General features: G+C 28.5%; 1 protein-coding gene across 1 annotated transcript in view; it reads right to left on the reverse strand.

Moving 5' to 3' along the window:
• LOC113550679 (LIM/homeobox protein Awh) overlaps positions 1–22,284 on the reverse strand; it is a 78,289-nt gene extending 56,005 nt beyond the window's left edge. The window contains exon 1 of the mRNA XM_026952672.1: positions 22,229–22,284. Within this exon, the coding sequence (XP_026808473.1) occupies positions 22,229–22,261 (33 nt within the window). The 5' untranslated portion in view covers positions 22,262–22,284. The remainder of the gene's footprint in view (positions 1–22,228) is intronic.
• Positions 22,285–22,753: the final 469 nt, after the last annotated feature.

Consider the following 22,753-nt stretch of genomic DNA (forward strand, 5'->3'; position numbering starts at 1 on the left):
GGGACTTTCTAAATGCCATATTCCATATTTTGTATATGCCTACTTTATATAATATGTATACCATATTGTACCATAAGGTAAATGTGGATATATGTAAGAAACGCATTAATATAATATATGCATAAAGGTTCCCCACGGGCAACGACATATGTTACATAATATGTGACGTTTTACGGATATACGGTACATTGGTTTTAAAAAGTATTAAAATATATTCTCCAGCAATGTATTTATTATAAGTAGCTAAAATTAGTTTATTAACTGGGTCTCGTGGATAATAGATTTGATTATATTATTATTATAGGGCATTATATATTATGTACAAATGTATAATATGCGTTCTATATATCCTTGTAAACCTTTCTAGGTGCGTAAAGAAATTATCGTCCATTTTTCGTTTTGAAAAAAGAAAAAAAACTATCTTTATTTTTTTTTAACTAAAATTTTTAAAATATGTAAGGTTAAAATGTAAAAAAAAAAAAAAAAAATTCTAATGTGGTAACGTATAAATCTCTTAAGAGATATTTTTTCAGGTTTCTGACATTCATACTCCAAACGCTCTCAGAATTCATAACAATCCTTCGCTTTATTGAAAAGCATATTTCTATTCGAAATTAAGTTTCCTATTACGTAAATTGGATTTTTGTCATTATAACATTTATTTTTTATTTTTATTAATATAAAATTATACATTTGGATTATCTACCTCCTGTAAGCTATGCTTGTGTTGGAGATAGAGATAGTTACAGTTTTACTTAAACTAAGAATTTGAATTAATAATATATGAGTATAGTATTTTGAATGTTTCAGAATAAGGAAAGAAGATTAATGTATTGCTATGGTCAATGTCATGAACTATTATGAATTAATTTTTTTTTTTTTAATAACTAATTTAGTTTTTAAAACCCAAAATTTAATATTTTTTTTATCGATCCCTGAATAAACCAAATGCATTAAATTATGCATGAAAAAAGTGAAGCGAATTAAAATATTACGATTCGCCTCTCAGTCAAAACTTAGTGACGTGTAAATTATAACGCAGCATATAAAGTAAAGCAATCATGTCGTTAGTAGTTGTACTCTATATATTTTAAAAACTATTGTATACAAATTTAGTTTACTACTCATTGTGAATTTTTAACGTTTATTTAGATAAATCTACATTAATTATTTACCTAGTCGTGTTTGAATCAAAACAAAACAAAATTGATCAGTAAAATAAAATAGGCTACATAAATTATAACAAGACAATTTCTCATTTCTGATATAGGTACCCACTTTATCATGAAAAAAAAATCACTAATACCTTACATTATAAAGTATTAGTTATAAGGCTTATAACATTATTAGAATGATGTTATTAGTTATTTTAATGTTTAAATTCGAGTTTCTATTTTATAATTTATTAATATTTAGTATTGAATTAAAAATTAAATGATATGACATAAAAACAATATTCATATATTGTAAGTATGAAAACGTATAATATGTTCGCTGGTTCACTTTTCACAATTACCTGTAGGTATGGATATATATTATATATGTTGTATTGCCTTATAGATCTATTCGCAAAAACTAAAATGTTTAAATCAAATCGTACTGTCAAAATTCTTCATTCGATTATATTAAATTTTATAAATACAAATGCACAATACACTATTTTATTTATTATTTATGTAAGTACTACATGGTTTATTATGTATATAATATATATATATATATATAATACCTATATAATATGCACGCATGTGTATAACGGTAACTGTATTATGATTTTGTTTTTAAGAAGTTTTGGAAATACGGGGCCGGGATACCCGATAGCGCACGCGGTGTATTGTATCAAAAGCCTTCGTCAGCATTTAGTTCACGCCTTTTCCAGTCGACTGAACAGCTCGACGGATTTCCAAGAGCTGGTTGATTCAATTTGCCGTGCGATTTGCTCGGAATACGGGATTGCCGGCACACAAACTCTGGGGTTGTTCTCTTTCTCATCCCTTTTCACGGGGTTTTCAAATGGGGTACAAAACTTTACGTGCGCGCGCTCTGGTGTATGTCTATATATATATATATATATATATATATACGATGCATATGTATATGTATGTGTACACTATATATACGTGCAATACACGCTCACCGAAGAAAACAACGCAGCAAGAAAAAAGAATCGAGAGAGGAAAAAATGGTGACTTAAAATTTCACAAACAACCTCGCGACGTACAAAGGATACATTATACATTATATATATATATGTGTGTGTGTGTATGTGTGTGTGTGTGTAGTGCGCGTGTACAGCAAGATTGTTTATCTTATTTTTATCTTGGAAAATATACAAACAAAGACAAAAACCAGTGGTTATATAAATCCGTAGTTTTTGAAATTAGCCAAACAATATTCAAATAATTTACTAATAACATTTAACGTTTAAGTAGTTTTTTGAAAAAAAAAAAAACTAAAAATAATGATAAGTACCTATTATAAATAAAATTTAACTTCATTTTTATCTGTTAAAAAAAATGAATCAAATGAATCAATAGGTACGCAATAGGGCGTAAATATGTCTGTAGTGTTACATGCACTCTATACATTGATTTATTACGAAGTAGATTAAAATCAATCTCAATTTTTTTTTTTGCATATGTTAAATGCATTTAATGATTCATATACTATAAATACACACGATATCTATCAGTTAATTAATTAATTTTTGCTTACTGATAAAAATTAAAATCTTAATTTTCGTTATGAGGACTCTACATTCACATATTATGTTGTCTTCGTATTACGAACATACAATATAGCAAATTCTTTGGCAGTTAAAACTTTGTGTAATTTAGTAATAAAATGAGATATCGTCAAACTTAAAGGGAGGATAATATCTGTATTTTCACATTGGATTTGTTGTTGTACGTACGATTCAAGGCTGTTCACCTATATCCTATACCTATCCTTATACATATAATATAAATTATACACCAAATAAACTGAAGAAACAATAGTAGGGCGCATATACTTAAAACTGTATGATCTCAAGTCTATACCTACATAGCAACCGAAATGTATTTTATTTGCTGTCTAAATAGACCAAATATATTTCCTATGATAAACACGTTTGTTCTGGCAACAAAACTGAATAACAAACATCCATCCTAAATAATTGAGTTTAAAATTGGAGAGTCTAGGGCAACTTTAAATTCGTTTCTGGTAAATTGTATATCCAAGACATCGTTTGCGCAATAATAAAACGTGACAAGAAAATTTAAAATTCAACGAAATACCAACAATATATCTATATGTAGTTTAACTAAAATAATAATGTGATATATTATATGCATAAAAATTAATAATGAATTAACAAACTAATAAATTTACTTATCAGTTTTTACCAATAACATTTTGTTATGTTCATTCTCCTACGACATACATTTAAAAAAATACAAATAAATATTTAAGATATAAATGTTATTGTTATGACAACTCAGTTTTTAATCTTTAACAATTTATAAAAAAATAAAGTTACACAATTATTTATTAAAAATGTCGACATTTTTATAGATTTTGAGTGAAACAATAAATAAATTCATTTCATAGTGAATAATTTATTAAATTAAGTACTATCTTCATTCACTCTTACTTTAAAAATTGCTGTAAAATTAATGCAGACAAGACTACAAGAGGAATACTCTAAAAGTTCCATGTAGTTAAAAATCAAAACAAAGAGGAACTTATAAAAATAAATTTTATTTTAAATAAACCACTGACTTAAATCGTTTCAACTCAATTATCAATGTTTTCGGTAGTTTATTTTTAATAACAAACATACAGAACAATTAATTAATTTAAAAACCACAGTCTTAACAGTGTTACTTTTTAATAATATAGTTTAAATGTTACGTGTCCATGTTCAATTTTTAAATTAGTAATTTATTTAAAAATTTATAATTTTACCATCGTAAATTCGTAAAGTGTATCTATACTATTCAAATAAAGAGAAAAAAAATTAAAAATATAAATATACCTAATTACAGATAAAGATAACTATTATTACAAATCATATTCGTAATAGGGTTTACTTAAACTAACCTATACATTGTGAAAAAGTAATTTTGATTAGGAGAAGAAAGAAATTGTTTTATAAAAAAAACACACTGCTACAGTATTTAGTATTTACCAATACTTTAGATTCAGAGAGGACAGGTGGAGCGATAAATGATCTACACATTTATGTGTGTTTTTTTTCTGCCTTTCATCATATTTTAGGGTAGTAAAAATGCTTTGATTTTTAAAAATGGGGGTTGTTTCTCATAAAATAATAGATTTAGTTGGTAGTTTGACCCCCAAACTAAAAGTAAAAAAGATCCTAGTACTTTTTTAAAATCGGACAATTTTTAGGCATTTTCAATTTTTGACAAAATGTTTATTAGTTTTATTTGTTTCAGTTTAATACAAAATCCTACATAAGTTGTTCTTATATTTATATACAAATATTAGCCATGATAAAACATGAAATGTTAAAATACATAGACACAATTGTTTTTATATACACATTAAAATTAAGAATTTTGATAAAATTTGCGTCAAAATATCAAAAAATGTCAAACTATATTATAATATTAAATAATACAATCTATATCTAAGTTTTGAAAATTGAACACAACATTTCTCAAAAAAAAATGTTATGCCAAATCCACTACAATATAAAAATATATATAAAGGATATTATTTGTATAGACACCTTAAGTTCAAATTTAAACAAAATTACTTTATCCAAAGATCAATAACGATATTTTATTAATGATAATTATTTCGTTATGATTTAATAACATTCATATTTCATATATAATATAATATGAATATGAGCCTATAACATTTACGTTTATTATATTATTATAAACTTTACTATATGCATACGCAATGACATTTTTAATTTTCTTCGAGATATTATATATTTATATTATGCATATTTTTTAGTGGTTTACGGTAATTAAAGATATATGTTAATAAGTTTTGAATTATATAAGTTGATACGATATGATACAAATATATATTATTATTATTATATTTAAATACTAATAATTTAATAAATACAATATTTTTGGAAAAAACTATATCAACCTACTGCCACACAAAACTAAAATAAATTACTTATAAATAGCTATATCAAAAATACATATCACAAAATATATTTAGTGATATAGGCTGACACCTGCGGATAGACTGTCTCTGCTTAAAAACGTTTTTTCGTATAATACGATATATCATTGAATTCAAATTTAACACGCCCATTATAGTTATCCGCTCGACATCTAATATACTAATACACAGCAGAAGGTTACCCACTTGCTTGCCTTTTTTTGTCTTGGTTCATACCATATTATCAATTGTATTGTTTAGTGTGTATATTATGCTTGGTTCAGATAAATTCGAGATTTATTTTATAATAAAATATTTTGATTATTGAGAATTTGAACTTGGCAAATAACGTTATGCTTGTAAAAGCAGTTTAAAGTCACTATATAATTGTATAGTATCACTATATTGTATACATAATTATGCAGTTTACAAGTTTCGTTTACTGCTGCAGTGCAAATGATTCGTGCGTTGTAGATATACTAATATAGTTACATTAATCGTACGGTAGACAAGTATATGATTTGGGGTGAACGGGACGGTATGTAAAAGATCAGCAGATTATAATATAATAACACTGCATTAATCTTCTCATATATTTATACATTAATACATCATACATACATTGTACAAATTACGGCATTATTGTGACGTGCCTTTTGAAGAGAATAAAAATATATCACGCGCGTATTATTATTTTATCGTCGTATTATTATTGTAACTCTTGCAACTCCATGTCATATTATTATTATTATTATACATAGTATATATTATAATATACGGCGGCTATTGCGTGGCGCACGTGTCCGCTCGAGCCGGGAAGCGCGCGTCGAAAGACTCAGGTCAGGTGGAAAAGTCTCTTTTTTTTCTCCACCCTCTCCCTGCACTGTCCACTGAATGTGTATAACGCGCGCGCACACATCAAAATGTTATGCGTATAGTGCGTGTGTGATGGATGTCACCGCACTGGGAAACTGTCAGCGGACTGGAATGATCGCGTTATATGCGCGCGCGCGCAAAGGACACTGCCAACGACGGCGGCGGCGGCGGCGACTTTATTCGACGTGTGTTGGCCGCCGACTGTGGAGTGTACGTCTCTCGCACGCGACTCCTCTGGGCACACAGCAAGAGATCGCCCGCGGAGTCTATACAGAATAGAATATTATATTATTATGCAATCGTCAAAAAATATACGTTCCCACGCGCATTGCAATGCGTCACGCGCGCAAAAACGACACAGAAATAAAATCATGATATAAATCTCCGATCGATGTGAACGCTATATAAAAAATATTATAGGTATACTTATTATAATTTAATATACACGTAATATAGTGGTTATTGCGAGTCTGGCTACCGTGCGCGCATAATCCAAGTCCGAAATCGAGGTTAGGTGGTTTTTTTTTCAATTTTTATTGCCACGTGTGGTGGTGTGCCCGACCAAAGTACCTATATATATATATATATATTCTTATTTCGCGTTTAACGTCGTAAAAACTTCTTCGTATATACATCTATAATAGTATGACTATGACACGGGTACGCGTTTATCGTATACATTATATTTCATTTTCGACATGCAAAACTTAGACGGCTGTATAAGAGTATAATTTATATTCTATTAAATTGTAAATACGCGCTATATGTGTTTATACAGAGTGATTCATCGGGCACGATTAGCATCGATTTTTCATCTGATATTTCAATCCTGATTTTTAGAATTTTTAAATATACTTAAACACCGTATTTTCGAATTCTTGAGGATTTTTTTACTGCTCAAGGAGTAGAGTTACTATAACTTCTGTTTTCAAATAAGAACCCCGTTTTTTTTACTGCAAATTATTTAGCAGATAATTTATTTTTTTTTAATTTTGATGTACCTAATTTAAAATACGAATTAATTAATAGTTTATCAGTTATTGAGATGCTTATAGTAAGGATAATATTCTTTAAAAATGGTTTTACTGGAAAAATAAAAAATATTTATGTAATATTAGATCTAGTAATTATTATACTTTGACTATTTATATGAATTATAAATGTTAATAAGTAGATTAATATCAATTATTAAAATATTGAAATCACTATTGCCCCCATATCTTTCAAATCCGTTATCATGAATCTGATAGCCTTATTATCTAATAATTTCAGTAGATCAAAATTAATCGAGTTTTGATTTTGATTTTTAATACGTAAACATTTTCAGAAAATATATCCATTAAATAATTTACAGTAAAAAGAGTTCTCATTTAAAAAAATATAAGTTTATATTTTTACAAGATTCTTAAGCAGTACAAAAATCATAACAATCTTAAATTTATTTAAAAATTCCAAAAATTGAATTTTGAATTACTGCTTCATTAAAGAGCAAAAAGGAGGAGAGCGTACTTGACGAATCACTCTGTATAAACATGCAGTATAAATAATTGCATACTACGTCACACTGTCGATTACGTTTTGAAACGAAATGAGCCAATCGACGATATTATTTTGTCTACTAAGTTTACTTTGTTTACAAATACTACTGGCTGGTCAGCCTCGAAGTTTAAAAATATACCTAATATCAATTCATGCGTTCGGAAATGAGAGAAGCTATAAAACAATATAACTAGTAGGCATACTCGTCAAGTTGGGTGGCATATATTCTAGCATATAATACGGAATGATAAATCATTTGGGATCCGATACCTCAGATAGAATAAATAAATAAGTATTATTTCGTGATTTTGCAATAATTTAGTTTTTCCCACATCCAATTTAGCACCTTTACTATCTGCATATGTATATATTATATAGCCTGAGACGAATCAGCTTGCACTATTCAATGATCGTATCGAAATGATTATCATATGCTACTAATTTTATTTCCCTCGCAATCTATACATATTTCTAGAAAAGTCGTGACATACATTATTAATTCTCGATATAGCTAGTACTACGTGTGTTTACTCCGAGTACAGTGCATATTACACTCATATAGTCTCTATACATTTTTCAAAATATCGCAATCGTACATTATACGTTCTACTACGGTTTCTAGTGGCCATATACACACGCTAATTATTACGGTATACGGTGCAAGAACGACAAGTGGTCGATCTGTAAAAATTGATAATACTCCAAATAATATAATCAACCCGCCGAAGCTAATGAAAGAGTGTGACCGCGGGGTCAATCGAAGCACCATGATTGCGCTCTCCCTCTCCCGTATATATATACACATTTCGTCTGTGGGGTCGATCGCTAAATATATATAACGCACACGTCGTCCGGAACGCACACCCTAATATGCACATAATATATAATATTGTATTTACTATACCTACAGTCTATACACGCGTAGTCAGCACTCGCAGTCGGATGTATTAAATTATTATGTACATTACAGTCATTTGGGAATACCAATTACACCGCAGGTTTTCAGTTTGTTTTCGGTGCCCCGCGTGTTTTTCAACCCATTCGCCGAGGTGCCGCCGCGTATAATATAGATATACAACTTCTATATATGTACAATGCACATATAGCGGCAATCACGTCTTATCGTAAATTGAAACATAATACATAAACAAATCTATGTTAGCGACAAATGACAATCCGGCAAAAGGCACGTATTTGTAATAAATATATCATCGTTAGCAACCCCGATGCGTATAACTACATATGGAATGTATACATAATATAGTAATGTTTCACCATAATCTCATTAACAGCTTAGCCACGGAATCGGTGTAGAGAATTTTTCTGCAAATTATTATGGAATCGTGAAGAATTTAATAACTGCTAATATACATACACGATTCCGAATTATTTTGTATGCAACGATACCATTACATTACTGTTTGCTACATAGTTTTATATAACTAATATTATAATTTAGAAGTAAAAAGTATAAAAATTCGTGAGATCCAGTGTTGAGTATATTTATTAGATATTTACATGTGCATACAATTAAAACAATAATTTGAAAATAGATATTTTAAGTTATTAATTATAACTGAAGCGTATAATATTTTAATTTTTTTTTTAAATTTATTATTGTTATAAAATAATAGTAGGTTAAAATATTTTTTCATTAATTTTCACTGAAATAACTTTTTAAGTCTTAATACTTAATAGTTGTAGAGTATGTCTAGTGCACTACTACCCCCTTCTCTTTTTCGAATTTGCACGTGCGTGGAAAATTAGTATAATGAAATTAAAATGTGATTTTTTTTTTTTTAATTTTATAGAAAATAATATTAAGTCCATGAACTATTTAACTGATAATGCTACTGTCATGCGAACAAATAATGATGTATCAAATTCACAATTAACAACAATATTAATATAAAATAAAATCATGTTTTTTTTTCAAAATAGCAAATTTGTCTATTGCACAAAACTATTCGTACGTTACAAATTTACAATACTACCTATATGTTTTGCATTTAGACATGGTATAATATTAACATGATATATTTATTTATTATTGAGATTATTAATTGCTTTTATTGATTTAAAAAACATGTTGGTAACTCTAATTAATTAATTAGTGACCCTCGAATTAAAAAATACTGCATTATATGATAAGACATGGTACCATATAGACTTTTTAGACATCTATTAATATTAAAACAAACTATAAACAATTTATTTAAAGTTGTAAATTTGTTTTTAATTTAAATATTCGTAACTTGCCTCAAAATTAAAATATCCAAATAAAGATCTCAGAGTAAAACAAACGATAAAAATATATTGTTTATAATACATTATTAATTATACAGTATTAATTCACAAATTAACACAAAAAATATCACACAGTTACGTTTACCTATTTGATATTTTTTTTTCAGGTGATCAATGAATACATTCAGTGCCCTTACCAAAGCCTTGATTATTTTATACTAAAGCATACGATTTTATCTTTCACTTTTTTTTTAAAACATATAATTCAAATTTTAAGTAATATTTAATCATGAAGTCTTAGAAAAATCATGTATTTCAAATATGAATAATAGCTTATTGGTAGTTCCCAATAATTCGTATTCCATTATTAATAGATTAATATTACGAGCACTTATACTAAGAGTGAAGCACTTACTAAAACTATAAATTACAATAATTAAAGTTTATCCAAAAAAAATTTTTTTTCGTCTTTCTTTTAAAGCTTAGATAAATATGAACAGTAAACTTTTTTTAGTAAATAATTTTTTTATAAATATAATCATTTTTAAAAATAACTCTCGAGTCTTATGATACTTAAAAATTTAGAAACTTTATTATTCATTATTCCTCGTAGTTAAATTATTATTATCATTTTAATATAAGCAAATGTTAGCCTCATATAAACATTACCAATGTTTTAATTATTAATTCTACATAATGTTATAATATTCAAAAAAATATTCAAGTCAAAATGTACTACATTATAATATAATGTTACTTTCAAGCACTGTTTACAACTTTTCTCAGAAAAATATAAAACCGGTTTTTATTTTTTTTAATATTCTTGAGTGTCTGAATAATTAATTTATATGGTCAAAATTATATTTAAAAAAAAAACTCCAAATAAATGTATAATACTTGAATATGTTTAAAATTTATCTTCGTCTTTTTATACAATTTAACGGTGTAAGATAGTGTTTTATATTTTATGTGAAGCATAATATATTATGTATATTTTGTTATTGTATGTCAATCTAAAATTACAAATGGTGTGTTTGCTCTTAATATGTAAATATGTAATTTAGCAAATTTTGTTCACATATTGTTTTATAATTTAAATTTTGAATAAAATTCACTTATCTAAATAAGAACAACATTTCAATTAATAATATACTGACATACTGAAATTATGTAACTTGATGCTTATAAATATAAAAACTAAGCATTATAGGAAAGAAACCATTTTCTAACTTTTTATAAGCTTTTTATACTATAATTCATGAAAAATGTATTCAACAGATTTTTATATTTCTTAACATTGAAACATACTTTTTACAACTTTCGTATATTATAGAATATATATTGAATAAAAAATATTCAAATACTTTATGTTATACACGCTCACTTACTTCGGATTTTTGCTAAAATTTGTATTTTATTTATTAATTTTTAACAGGCTTGAATAGTTCTTAAATTAAAAGAATAATTTAACTGGAAAATATAGAAAGTTAATATAAGTATTAAGTAAACTTACGAGTAAGTTGATATTTACGATTTAACTGTAGCGATATTAATTAGATACTTTATTATATTTAGTAATTGTGAATTACTTTATTAATTTTATGATTAAACATGGTCAAGTCATCAACTATAATCTATAGATATAGTATTATTTACTATTTACCAAAGTGTTATTAATTTCTTATAATCAAATTATTTCCTATGTATAAACCAAACAAATAAGATAATCATATGATTATCATATATTTTGTCATATGACAAAAAGGACTATTCATTTGATGTTAATGATTTTCATTGAATACAAATTATAATACTGGTATGGTTTTTAAACATATTTCCGGGAAGTTAAACATTTAAGAGGGGAATCTCGGTTAACTGTCGTCTGTCGCTACCAATCGACAAATTATGAGTCCGCAAAGGCTGCATGTATAATAATTTTAAAGTATTACAACTGTAAAATTCGTAAATTAAATTCCATACATTCACAAATTCTCACCACTATTAATTGTTGTTGTTTATAAGTATTAGATTATTATTATTATTATTATTATTATAATTATAACTAAAAAGTTTTTATCACAGCATATGGATTTAACTTTTTAGGTATGACAATGTACATCAATGTTATAATATTATATAATTGCCAGTTAAATCAAGTAAAACACTAAAAGTCAGTGCTTACCACATGTAATACGAATGTTATTTTACTTTTTATTATTGTCATTGTTTACGGAAATTGTGAACGAAAACTAATAGTAATTATGGTCGACGGCCTAACAATTTCGACGATTATTTGAATAGTTTGAATAAAAATGGCGAATTATAATTTAATATATTCGGTGGTTGAAAGAAAAAGGAAAATGAAAAAAGTCAAACACGAAAGCACAATTATCAATAAAATATTAAAATCTATTCGTATAATTATTATTCCTTTCGCAAAAAAAAAAAAACCGAGGATTTTCTCTTTACGCGAATAATAACGATTGTTCTTTTTTTTTCGCACCAAACGTTAATTCCTCAACAAAAAAAATTGGTGGAGGAAGGGTCGTTTATATTAAAATATATTTATTTTTTTACTGCCACGTCGTAGTATTCATAATAATGTAATATATATATATATATATATATGCGTTTTAAGCGTGGAGAGAGAAATAATTTCAAACGGAAACAAAAACGGTGCTATATATACTTTACCACAACGATTGATAGTTCGGGGACAGTGGAGGGGATACGGTCGCGCGTATAAAAACAATAAAACTAAAAAACCACAATTTCCTCAACCCCTTGTCATCCTCTTCCTGTTCACTAACGCCAATCGCCGTCGCGCCCAGAGGTTTGGCTGTTTGCTCGCCGAATATATTATAATATTATTATGAATTTTAATCAAATATAATATATATATACATAACAAGCGTCCGAAGGGCATGCGGAGTCACGACGACGATACACGATGACGTGGTTCATTTACATTTGCACCGCCGTCGCGGTTTTTGGCATGTCAAACACCGCCGCCGACGGCGTCGGACGACCGAATACGCTCGAACCATCCCTCTCACCCTCCTTCCATACCAACCACGATATATATATATATAGGTGTATGTACAGAGTCATCGTGTCGTTACCACGGTAACTTTGTCACCGGACGATGGCCACTCCCACCTCGGTGGTTTTATTTGGAAAATTTAAAAAAAAAAACAATCCACCGAACCGCCCTCTCGACCGCTTATACCTATACATGATTTCTCTAGGAATCCGGAGGTCGGAAATTCGGTTCCTCTCTCCCTACCAATGGCAAACTATATATAATACATGCACATAATCTAATAAGTAGAAAATATAAAACAATAATAATTCAAAGAACATTTGTATAAAATTGCGCATAACGCAACTATTTTGCTAAAGTTTCACAACGTCTTAGGTTTTTGAAATCTACAAATACTGTATTAATAATAATAATATAATATTACATATTATTACAATATTTTTTTAGATTTACCTATGTATATATTACATAAATAATGATGCACATCTATATCTCGTATTCATATAATGTGCTGTAATGCATGTATCTATCTACAAAAAATTCTGAATAATTCCAAATATTCTTACAAACTAAAATTGAATAATAACTAGAAACCTCTGAATAATATATGTTTGATTGTTTGTCTTGCAACATAAAATTTAGTAATATTATGTTTGATGCAGTGGCGTGTTGACAATGTTTCTAAGGAGTAGCCGCTCCATCAATATTTTAAGGGTGAATGGTTAATTATAATAGCTTATTTTAATTGATGTTAAAAATAATGAGTCTTGACTTGAGTATAATATTATATTATAATAAAGTACAATGAGACAATTATCATTATTATTCGACGAATTAATTTATTAACATTTGATCAATTACATATGTAACATTGATCAAAACTGTTTAGTATAGGTGATGATCAATCATCAAAAAAAAAATACTACTTTCCTAAATTGTTATAGGATGTTAATATTAATGTAGTATAAAAAAAGAGGGGAACAATAATCCAAATAAATTGTTCATTCCTTTTTCATAGGAACAATGCGAACGAAGCGAACGGTTTTAGTATGTAGGAATATTTAATAAAACGGGTGGTTATGGGTGGTATGTAAGAATCTTTTTTCCTTAAGTAAAAGTAGTTCAATACACCACTGGTTTGATGTATAAGTATAGTGTAAAATGTACTAAGTTTGTCTCGAGGAATTTATCGAAAGACTCCACTGCGATAAATATATACCTCAAACAGGCGAGAAACATGATTTCACATTTAAAATAATAAAATAACATGAGTCTTTCATATAGTTTTAAATTTGTAATGTATATTAATGGATCTCTCAATAATTCTATATGTACTAAAATAGCGTTTCCGGTTAAAAGTATACACGGAAAAATATTATATAACACAACACAATATTTATACTACCATTATAATTATTTTTAAGATATAATTATTTTCATATAAGTACTTCAACGTATATTCAAAATGTAGACTATATTTAAAATAGCCTAAATAGAAAGGGCTCATCTAGGTAAGTATCTAGAAGATCTTAGGGGTGTTCATTCACTTACAAAAATTATTTTTAAAACATTTTTTAATATTAATTTGTGTAGGCAATGTAATATATTAGTACATATATAGTATTTTGAGTGAAAATGTATATAACGTCGTCATACACAAGCCTACGAAAAAGCATGGTCGCAAAATCTTCTGCAAAAGTATCTAACCACCATGAAGTAGAGTTATGTAATCATTTTAAATAATAGGTATATAGCAGCTATGTATCCGTATTCAATTGCGCCTTGCTGCGGGGTCTTTTCGGCTAAAAAGTAAAAACCATTCAATCACGACCACACGCCGCGTTTACTTATATAATAGGTTTCTGGTTTTGTTTGTTTGCCCTGGAACAGCGTGACACGCGTAAGACACATTATTTTCTACAAAATATAAACACTGCCCATAAATCATCAAAAACACAATAAAAATTAAATAAAAAAATTAAAAATTAAAATTTTTTTAAAAACTCGCCATGGGATTATCTCTACAACTATACCTATCTCTTTCGATACGAAGAATTATTGAAACTTACCGACAATACAATATTATATAACACCTTTTTCACCTTTAGCTATACCTTATCTACCTATTCACTGTGTAAATATAATATTGAGTAGTCGCGTTTCCAATAGTGTCATGGCATTTTTGAAAATACTTTTATCTTTCGATTTCTTTCAAAATTTTTAATTTTTCTAATGATTTACCAAATAATATTATAGATATCTATAGTATTCAAAAATCTTATACGAATACTTTCGAATATACTATAATAGGTATCGCGCACCTAAATTAGGTTTTTCATTCGTAATACTTATACATACCTAGTGATCGGAGCTACTTTTAATAATCAGGAAAACAACAAAAATGAATTAGAGAAAAACGGAAATTTTTATACGTAAAATCAAGGTTAGGTTATGATTTTGTTATAATTCAAAAAAATAACTAAATACAAAATGTTTTTTCTAAATCATTATATTAGCATTTTCTATTTATGGTATAATTTTTCTCTTTTAATTATTTATAAACATTTAAAATTTTTTTTTTTTTTGTTACCTACTTTATTTCTTTTTGCTAATAATTATTATAATTATATAATTGCAAGTTGTTATTATTGTATAACATACATAAATTATAGTTATTTATTACTAAACCGTTTGATCAAATGATTGTCCAGTTATAAAATATTATAAGATAATATACGACGTAACTTGTAAATGGTTGCAAATTCTTCTCTTGGCTGTCTTTTTAAAATATTTAGCCCGTTATTATTTATTTTATCTACAAACCCATCATTTGACTTACTCATTGCAGTATATATTTTTAAACATGCCTATATAGTATACTATCACTATGATTTTCAAAATGCAATATTTTTATTGTAATTCATTGTTTTTTTTTCATGATGTTATTTGTTAATAGATTAGGACTTTTTTTTTAAAAGTTCCACTTTGCGTCAGATCAAAATAACAACAATAAAATGAAAAATGTCGCCGGTAAGCCAATACATCCCCTATAACTATGACATTTCGGTATATAGTTACCCTCGCCAGGGTCTACAATACTACGCCTCCGTTGCGGCAGAAACAATTATAGCTGTTAAACACGATAATAATGCGGCGTATTTTGTTTTTATTATATATATGTGCATTATTTATATTATCATCCCTGTCCACTGCCACTGCTGCGCGACACACATGTTATTTGGCTACCGGTTTAAACGTCCTCTCGCTATAAATGCCATGTACATACATATTATACAATATACACATGACGTATGTATTTTATATAGTGACGAACATGTTACACACACACACACACACACACACACACACACACACTATCATATGCATAATACCATCGCGGTATAGTCTATACAATACACATACATATTTTCACGTGTGTGCATTTGTGAATGTGTCTGTGCTCGACTACTGTGTATAATATTATGTATAGACAATGGGATTACACGGCGGCGTCGGCGACTCGCGTATGTCGCGCGCGTTAGTCGGGCCCGGAAGGGTCGCCGCACCCTTCACCCAGCGCGCGCGTAATCTCGTTATAAGTCCCACGTGCTTACATATTATTATTATTATTATTATTCGTATTCGTACTATTACGTCTGCCCATGGCGACCGCGCGATATCGATACAAAGTTCGATAAACCGATGTACCGACATACACAATACGCATACATACATATATATTTCATTATAATATATAATACGAGATGCGTATAATATTATATACCACAAAACAGTTACCAGTGTATACAATATGATATATCTATTTTAATTTACTTCGATGAATCTGTGCAGTCCGAGTTCAGGTGTACGCATAATATAATACATACGCCGGTGCGGTTTTTTATTACATTATGACTAAAACATATCGCGGATCGATCGACCCATACCCCGCTACGCACCCCACACGCTGGTCGTATAGTCGTCACCTGTCACACAGCAGCTTTTAGATGTTCGATATTATATTATTAGATACACGAGACAATCCGAGTTTACTGATGCGAATATGACGGACGAAGAAATAAGTGTTTACGGCGAGGGTACATTGGTTGTGGTAATAAAATTGCATATGTCGTGTAATATATTGTATAGTCCTGGGCGGATTAGCCGATTTGCACACAGATAGCATATCAATTAGACACGTCTAAGGCGTTACTTAAAAATACTATAAATGATCATTTATTTGTACAAATTATAATTTATAACAAGATAAGATTAAAGGATTAATACATTTTAAGTAAAAAAAAACCAAAGAAGTCATTATGCTTTATAGTGTATTTATAATAACCAGTATGTTTTGAATGTATCTTCATTATATTACTGAGGAAGTCAAAAGATACTTATAGATACACTAATAACCCTATTGTTATTGAAATTAATTTATCAATAAAAAAAAATAAAACAGATAAGTGGTCCAGTGGTCCACAAAACAATACAAATAGAAAAGACGAGTCTGTACTAACACACGAAATAAACAAAGTTAATCATAGTTTATGTTCTTTGTAATATTTACAGAATAACTACGCACTCACGATTGATTTACCTATAGCTAGTTCTATATCAATATATCGGATAGTGATTATTGGTGGTTGCGATTGACAGCTAAATAGTTGAATATGTATGTTACATAAATTGTACACTATAATCGTTGAATCCAAAAATCACACACTTCTTTAAGGTTTTTGTATCGGAACCCGAAAATTGTAGTTACTTAAAAATACATATATTTTTAAATGAAAATATATTGTTATTAATTATTTATATATTTAGTCGACTAAAAGAAATGACCGTCAGCTAGCTAAGTATTCATCATAATAATTATCTATTAAAATTATATATTTTTGTGTATCAGTCATCACTTTTTGAAGCAGTAAAATGCTATAATTTTAAACTTTGATGGTAGTTTCTGAAATAAAATTGGATCTAGTTAGTATTTTGAGAGGTTAAAGTAAAAATACTCAGTACAGTACTTTTCAAAATAAAATTATAATATTATAATATAAATATTTTGATTCTTTCAGAGCTATTTATATGCAATTTAAATGTTCAACTTTCTTTAGTTTTTTTTTTTTTGAATGTCAATCAAAAATTGTTAATGTTGTCAAAAAACCTTGGAATTTTAATACAAGGTTTCTCGCAGGTTGATATTAATAAAAACAAAAAAATACATGAGCGTAAATTCACCAACAAATTGTATAAGCGTCTGAAGTTAAAATTTTAACGAATATCGTCATATCTAATTTATAAAAAATTAATAGGTTCTGTATAAGTTAGATATAGTATCATCTATATTAATAAATAATAATAGCATTTCTGCCGGAAAATACAGGTAAAACAACTATTTGTACTTAAACGATTTCTGTTATTTTGTGTTTATATTAGTTACCAGTAACCATACACAATTTAAATTTTCACCAAAAGTTTACAATATTTTCTATACGTGATAGAATTTTCAAAATATTTAGATTCTTCGTAAACTATTTATAAATAATTGAAATTTTCGAGTTTTTAGTTTTTTTTTTTAAATATCATTAAAGAATTATTCGTTGAGTTAAAATTATTGAAAACTTAACATAAAATCCCACATGTTTTGTTCTTCTATCTATATAAAAATATTAAAAATACTTTAACACAATTTTTATATACATTTTAAATTTAAATTTGGACAAAATTATATAGTTTAACAATGAAATACGATGTTCATTATTTTGTTACCTATAATTATAAACAATTACTTATTAAGATTTACAACTTTTATGTATGTTACAATATTTCACTATACACAGTGACATTTTCTAAATAATTTTAAGATACTGTTCTACGGTAATATGATATATTGACTTAAAAATTATCAACAATAATAATATTATATTATATAAGTAATAAGTACATATTATTAAGATTAATAAATATTATGTTTTTGGAGAAAAACTAATTTAACCGACTGTATTTACTAATATTGTTAGTAATGTCGAAAAAACATAACATGAAATAAACTGGTGATTTAGGCTGACAGACCGTCAGCGCACAAAATCGTTTTTCGTATACAATGATATAATATCACTGGACACTGATTTAAAATTTAACAAATCAGTAACACTTTCAGTAGTCCTTTCAAGACCTACCGTACGTCTGTACAGCAAAGCGGTTCCCACTTGTCTACCTTTTGTTTTTGTTGTAAAAATATTGCAATTTAAACTATACCAAACCTTTTGGTATATTTGACATACGTTTCAAGACGTTTCAAGCGTTTTATGATTTTGTTAGAAATAATTAAATAAAATTATAAATTATAATCATCTCCATTGGTCGTAAACGCCTATCTTTTTATTTGTTAAAAACACTATGTTTTATTTAGTATACAATATAATGTCATCACATATTATATGTATGCGATATAGGGTAGAATCGGAGTACACATAAATATATATATAGTATATTTTGAACGCATAATATATTGTACACGCAGAAGAAGAAACAACAACACCCGAAATGCGTGATGCAGTGTGTTAGCCTCGTGTATATACAAATATTGTTTATTCATATCTAGTTAGGGCTCGTAACGCACGTATTTGTGCGTAACATTTGCCGGTAGAGAGAGAGATAGAGAAAGATAAATAGAGAGAGAATGAATGAGAGAGAGCAAACAAGGTTATACACAGTGTAACAGTTCCTTTGGTTGTTTGAGTTCAGATTTTCCCCGGCCATATCGACGAGTCCCGCATGTATACATATATATATATGTGTGTGTGTGTGTGTGTGTGTCTGTGTGTGTGTGTGTAAACGATGAGTAGAGGAGGAGATGCGTAGTAGTAACAATAAAGACAAAACTTTCGCACCCAAATCGCGTGTATTCACGTACACGTATAAATGTGTATTTTATGTGTGTGTGTGTGTGTGTGTGTGTGTGAACCCGGTACAGTTGTTACATTCCAGAATGAACACGATAGGACGAGCTCTCCCGACTGAGGTTATTTACACAATACACAGTAAACTTTGATAGTAAGTACATAAGGATATCGTTTACTATATAAAATTAAATCAGTTAATATTCCAACAACGAATTACATAATATAAAATTTTAGAAACGCGAGACATGAAACGGAAACAAGTACACAATAACGTATATCACCTTTGGAATTGATTGTACTTAAAAAAAATTGCAACACGGTTTGTTTGCGAGTCTTTTGAATTCTATTCTATTATGTAATTTATACACAATTCCACTTGACCAGTTCAAGTTGACCTGCAGTATTCGAACAGTATATGACTCTGTAGCTTGTACCTGTTAATACCATATAGCGATAAACACAATTCGATTGTATCATACAATTTAAAACCGAGAGATATGTCAATATGCATATTTAGTATGAAACGAACGATATAAGGCAATTAAAATGATTTTTTTCATAAGATTCGTAAAACATTTATTATAAAAATCCACATGTATGCATTTAAAAAAATTATAATATATAATGCGATTAATAAATCATCTGACGCGCGTTTCACATTATCAAATATCGGCAGTTGATTTTTGAGAAAACAGAAAAATAATTATCTTCAATCACACTCATACAACACAGGCAACCATATAGGCAATAAGTATATATTTTTCTCATTCTCTTTCTCTCTCCCACACTATGTCTCTATCTCTCGGTATATGTATAATACGTAAAGCCAGTTATACTACGCGTTTGCGGCGGATGACGAATTTTTTTTTTTCAACATCAGTCGGGTCAAAATATTTTGTAGCTAATTGTAATAAAGGAAACGACGAATCGATATTCGACGGTTGCACAGTAGGATTGATGAATACGCGGGCGCGCGTATACGGTTGAGCGGGCTATAAGTAAAAAAATATAAATAAAAAACGAAAATCCGCCGACTATATGTACGCTGACGAAGGGGTCTTTTTTTACGCGAAGTTCAAAGGGCTCCGGCAACACAACGCCACATATATACACGCCGGTAATAATAATAATCCCGTTTCGCGATCCCCCGCCCGCACTGGGGTGCATACCATTTCGATTTTGGACATTTGTAAAAACTCAGTCGCACTGCACCATGTACAATTGTATAACGTACACGTACACGTACACATACACACATACGAATTTATATATATATTATATCACCAGGCGATTATTACTTTTATATTTGCTCTCTGCCGTTTGCCTTTCGTTTGTCGATAGGCCGACGAACAAATCCTTTTATAGCGCAAAGTTCCAAATAAACGATTGACGACGACATCTGCCATAATATGTATCACATTCATACACATATATACATCGGCAATAATAATTATGCCACTCGCACCCTGCAGAACTAACATCATCATTGATGAGACACGACAGTCGATATAATGATATAATATTTAGTAGTTTATTTATGTATTACCTATATGGTTGGAGTCAGAGACCTATTTAGGGGGGGGAGCAATTTTATATATTTAATATAAATATGTACACCCTAGAAATCAACGGACTAGCGCGACTGTTTGACCAAAGTTTAACTTAGATTTTACAAATTCGTTCATTATATTTTGAAATAACAATTAATTTAATATATAATAAACGAAGCTACAATAGTCCACAGTAATATTTCATATTCATTTTTCTAAAATTCGTTATTAAGCTCGTGACGCCAACATTTCAATAAGATTTAACTCGGATTCTAATGTAGTATGTAAAATAAAAATACAAGTATAACTTAATGCGAATCCGAGTAAAGTATTACGGTCAGAATTATCTCAGTTAGATTATATAACTATTATTGATATACCTAACATATTTAGTCATGCAATCAATGACTTTGTGAGAATTCAATATAAAATATAATAATTAATAACTATTATATTATGTATGCTAAATTGAGTATTAAAAATGTTAGTGACTAACCTACTTTGAATTTTTCTTCGCCAACATTGCCCTAATTTAAATGTACATCCTCTTATTTGTAGATTATAGATGTTTTATTGTCGTTTACAAACAACATTATTCACCTATTTCCATGGTCTCCGAAGAAAAATGTATTTCCACAGTTCAACTTGGTAGAATGTGCATTCCTTTAGATAAACGTGCAAATTAATATTGTGTCGAATTAATGATAAATCAATGGTTGTCAAAGTCGGTATATCATCTAGCTTGTTCAATTTTAAGCGAATAAGTTTAGCCAGTTTGCAAGAAATATTTTCTAATACTTTTCTATTTAGAGAACTACTAAAAATTTGCCAATTTAGGTTGTTTATGTCGGTTTTACTGTGTTTATGAATTTATGATCAGGGTTTACTTTCAACTATTATATTTTAAGGATATAATTTTAAAAAGAACTTACGATTTTTGACATAGCAAGGCCACCGCTGTACATCGTCTTTTAGTGTTTAATGAAAATTAAATTTGTAACCTTCGTAGATAATAAGTGGCTTCGTTTTTTAACTAGGTATTAACAAACTGCATCATGTTGATACAAGTAGATACAAAGCTGAATTCGGACTGACAGTGTAAATGTTGAATAAAATTAAATAAGCTAGTCTAAAACACCATAAAACATAATTTTGAATATAATAACTATACACTAGCGATAAACGTTTTTGATAAAACCGGCGTTTTCGTGTAGCTTATTTGAACGTTACAACTATATCATCAACAGTTACTCGAGCCGCAAACTCACCTACGGCGAAAAGGTTATCAGGCCAGAATTCAGCGGTCTCCGTTATCGTAAACAACAGGTCGGGTTGCAGCTCAGATAATACTTTTGTTTGTAGTTTCCTTTAGAACACAACTATATAGTATACAACAATTAATAACATACATAAAGGTGATATTATATGTGCGGATCTTAATTCCCGGCAAACGGATG

The sequence above is a fragment of the Rhopalosiphum maidis genome, chromosome 1 (assembly GCF_003676215.2).
Source record: "Rhopalosiphum maidis isolate BTI-1 chromosome 1, ASM367621v3, whole genome shotgun sequence".
Lineage (NCBI taxonomy): Eukaryota > Metazoa > Arthropoda > Insecta > Hemiptera > Aphididae > Rhopalosiphum > Rhopalosiphum maidis.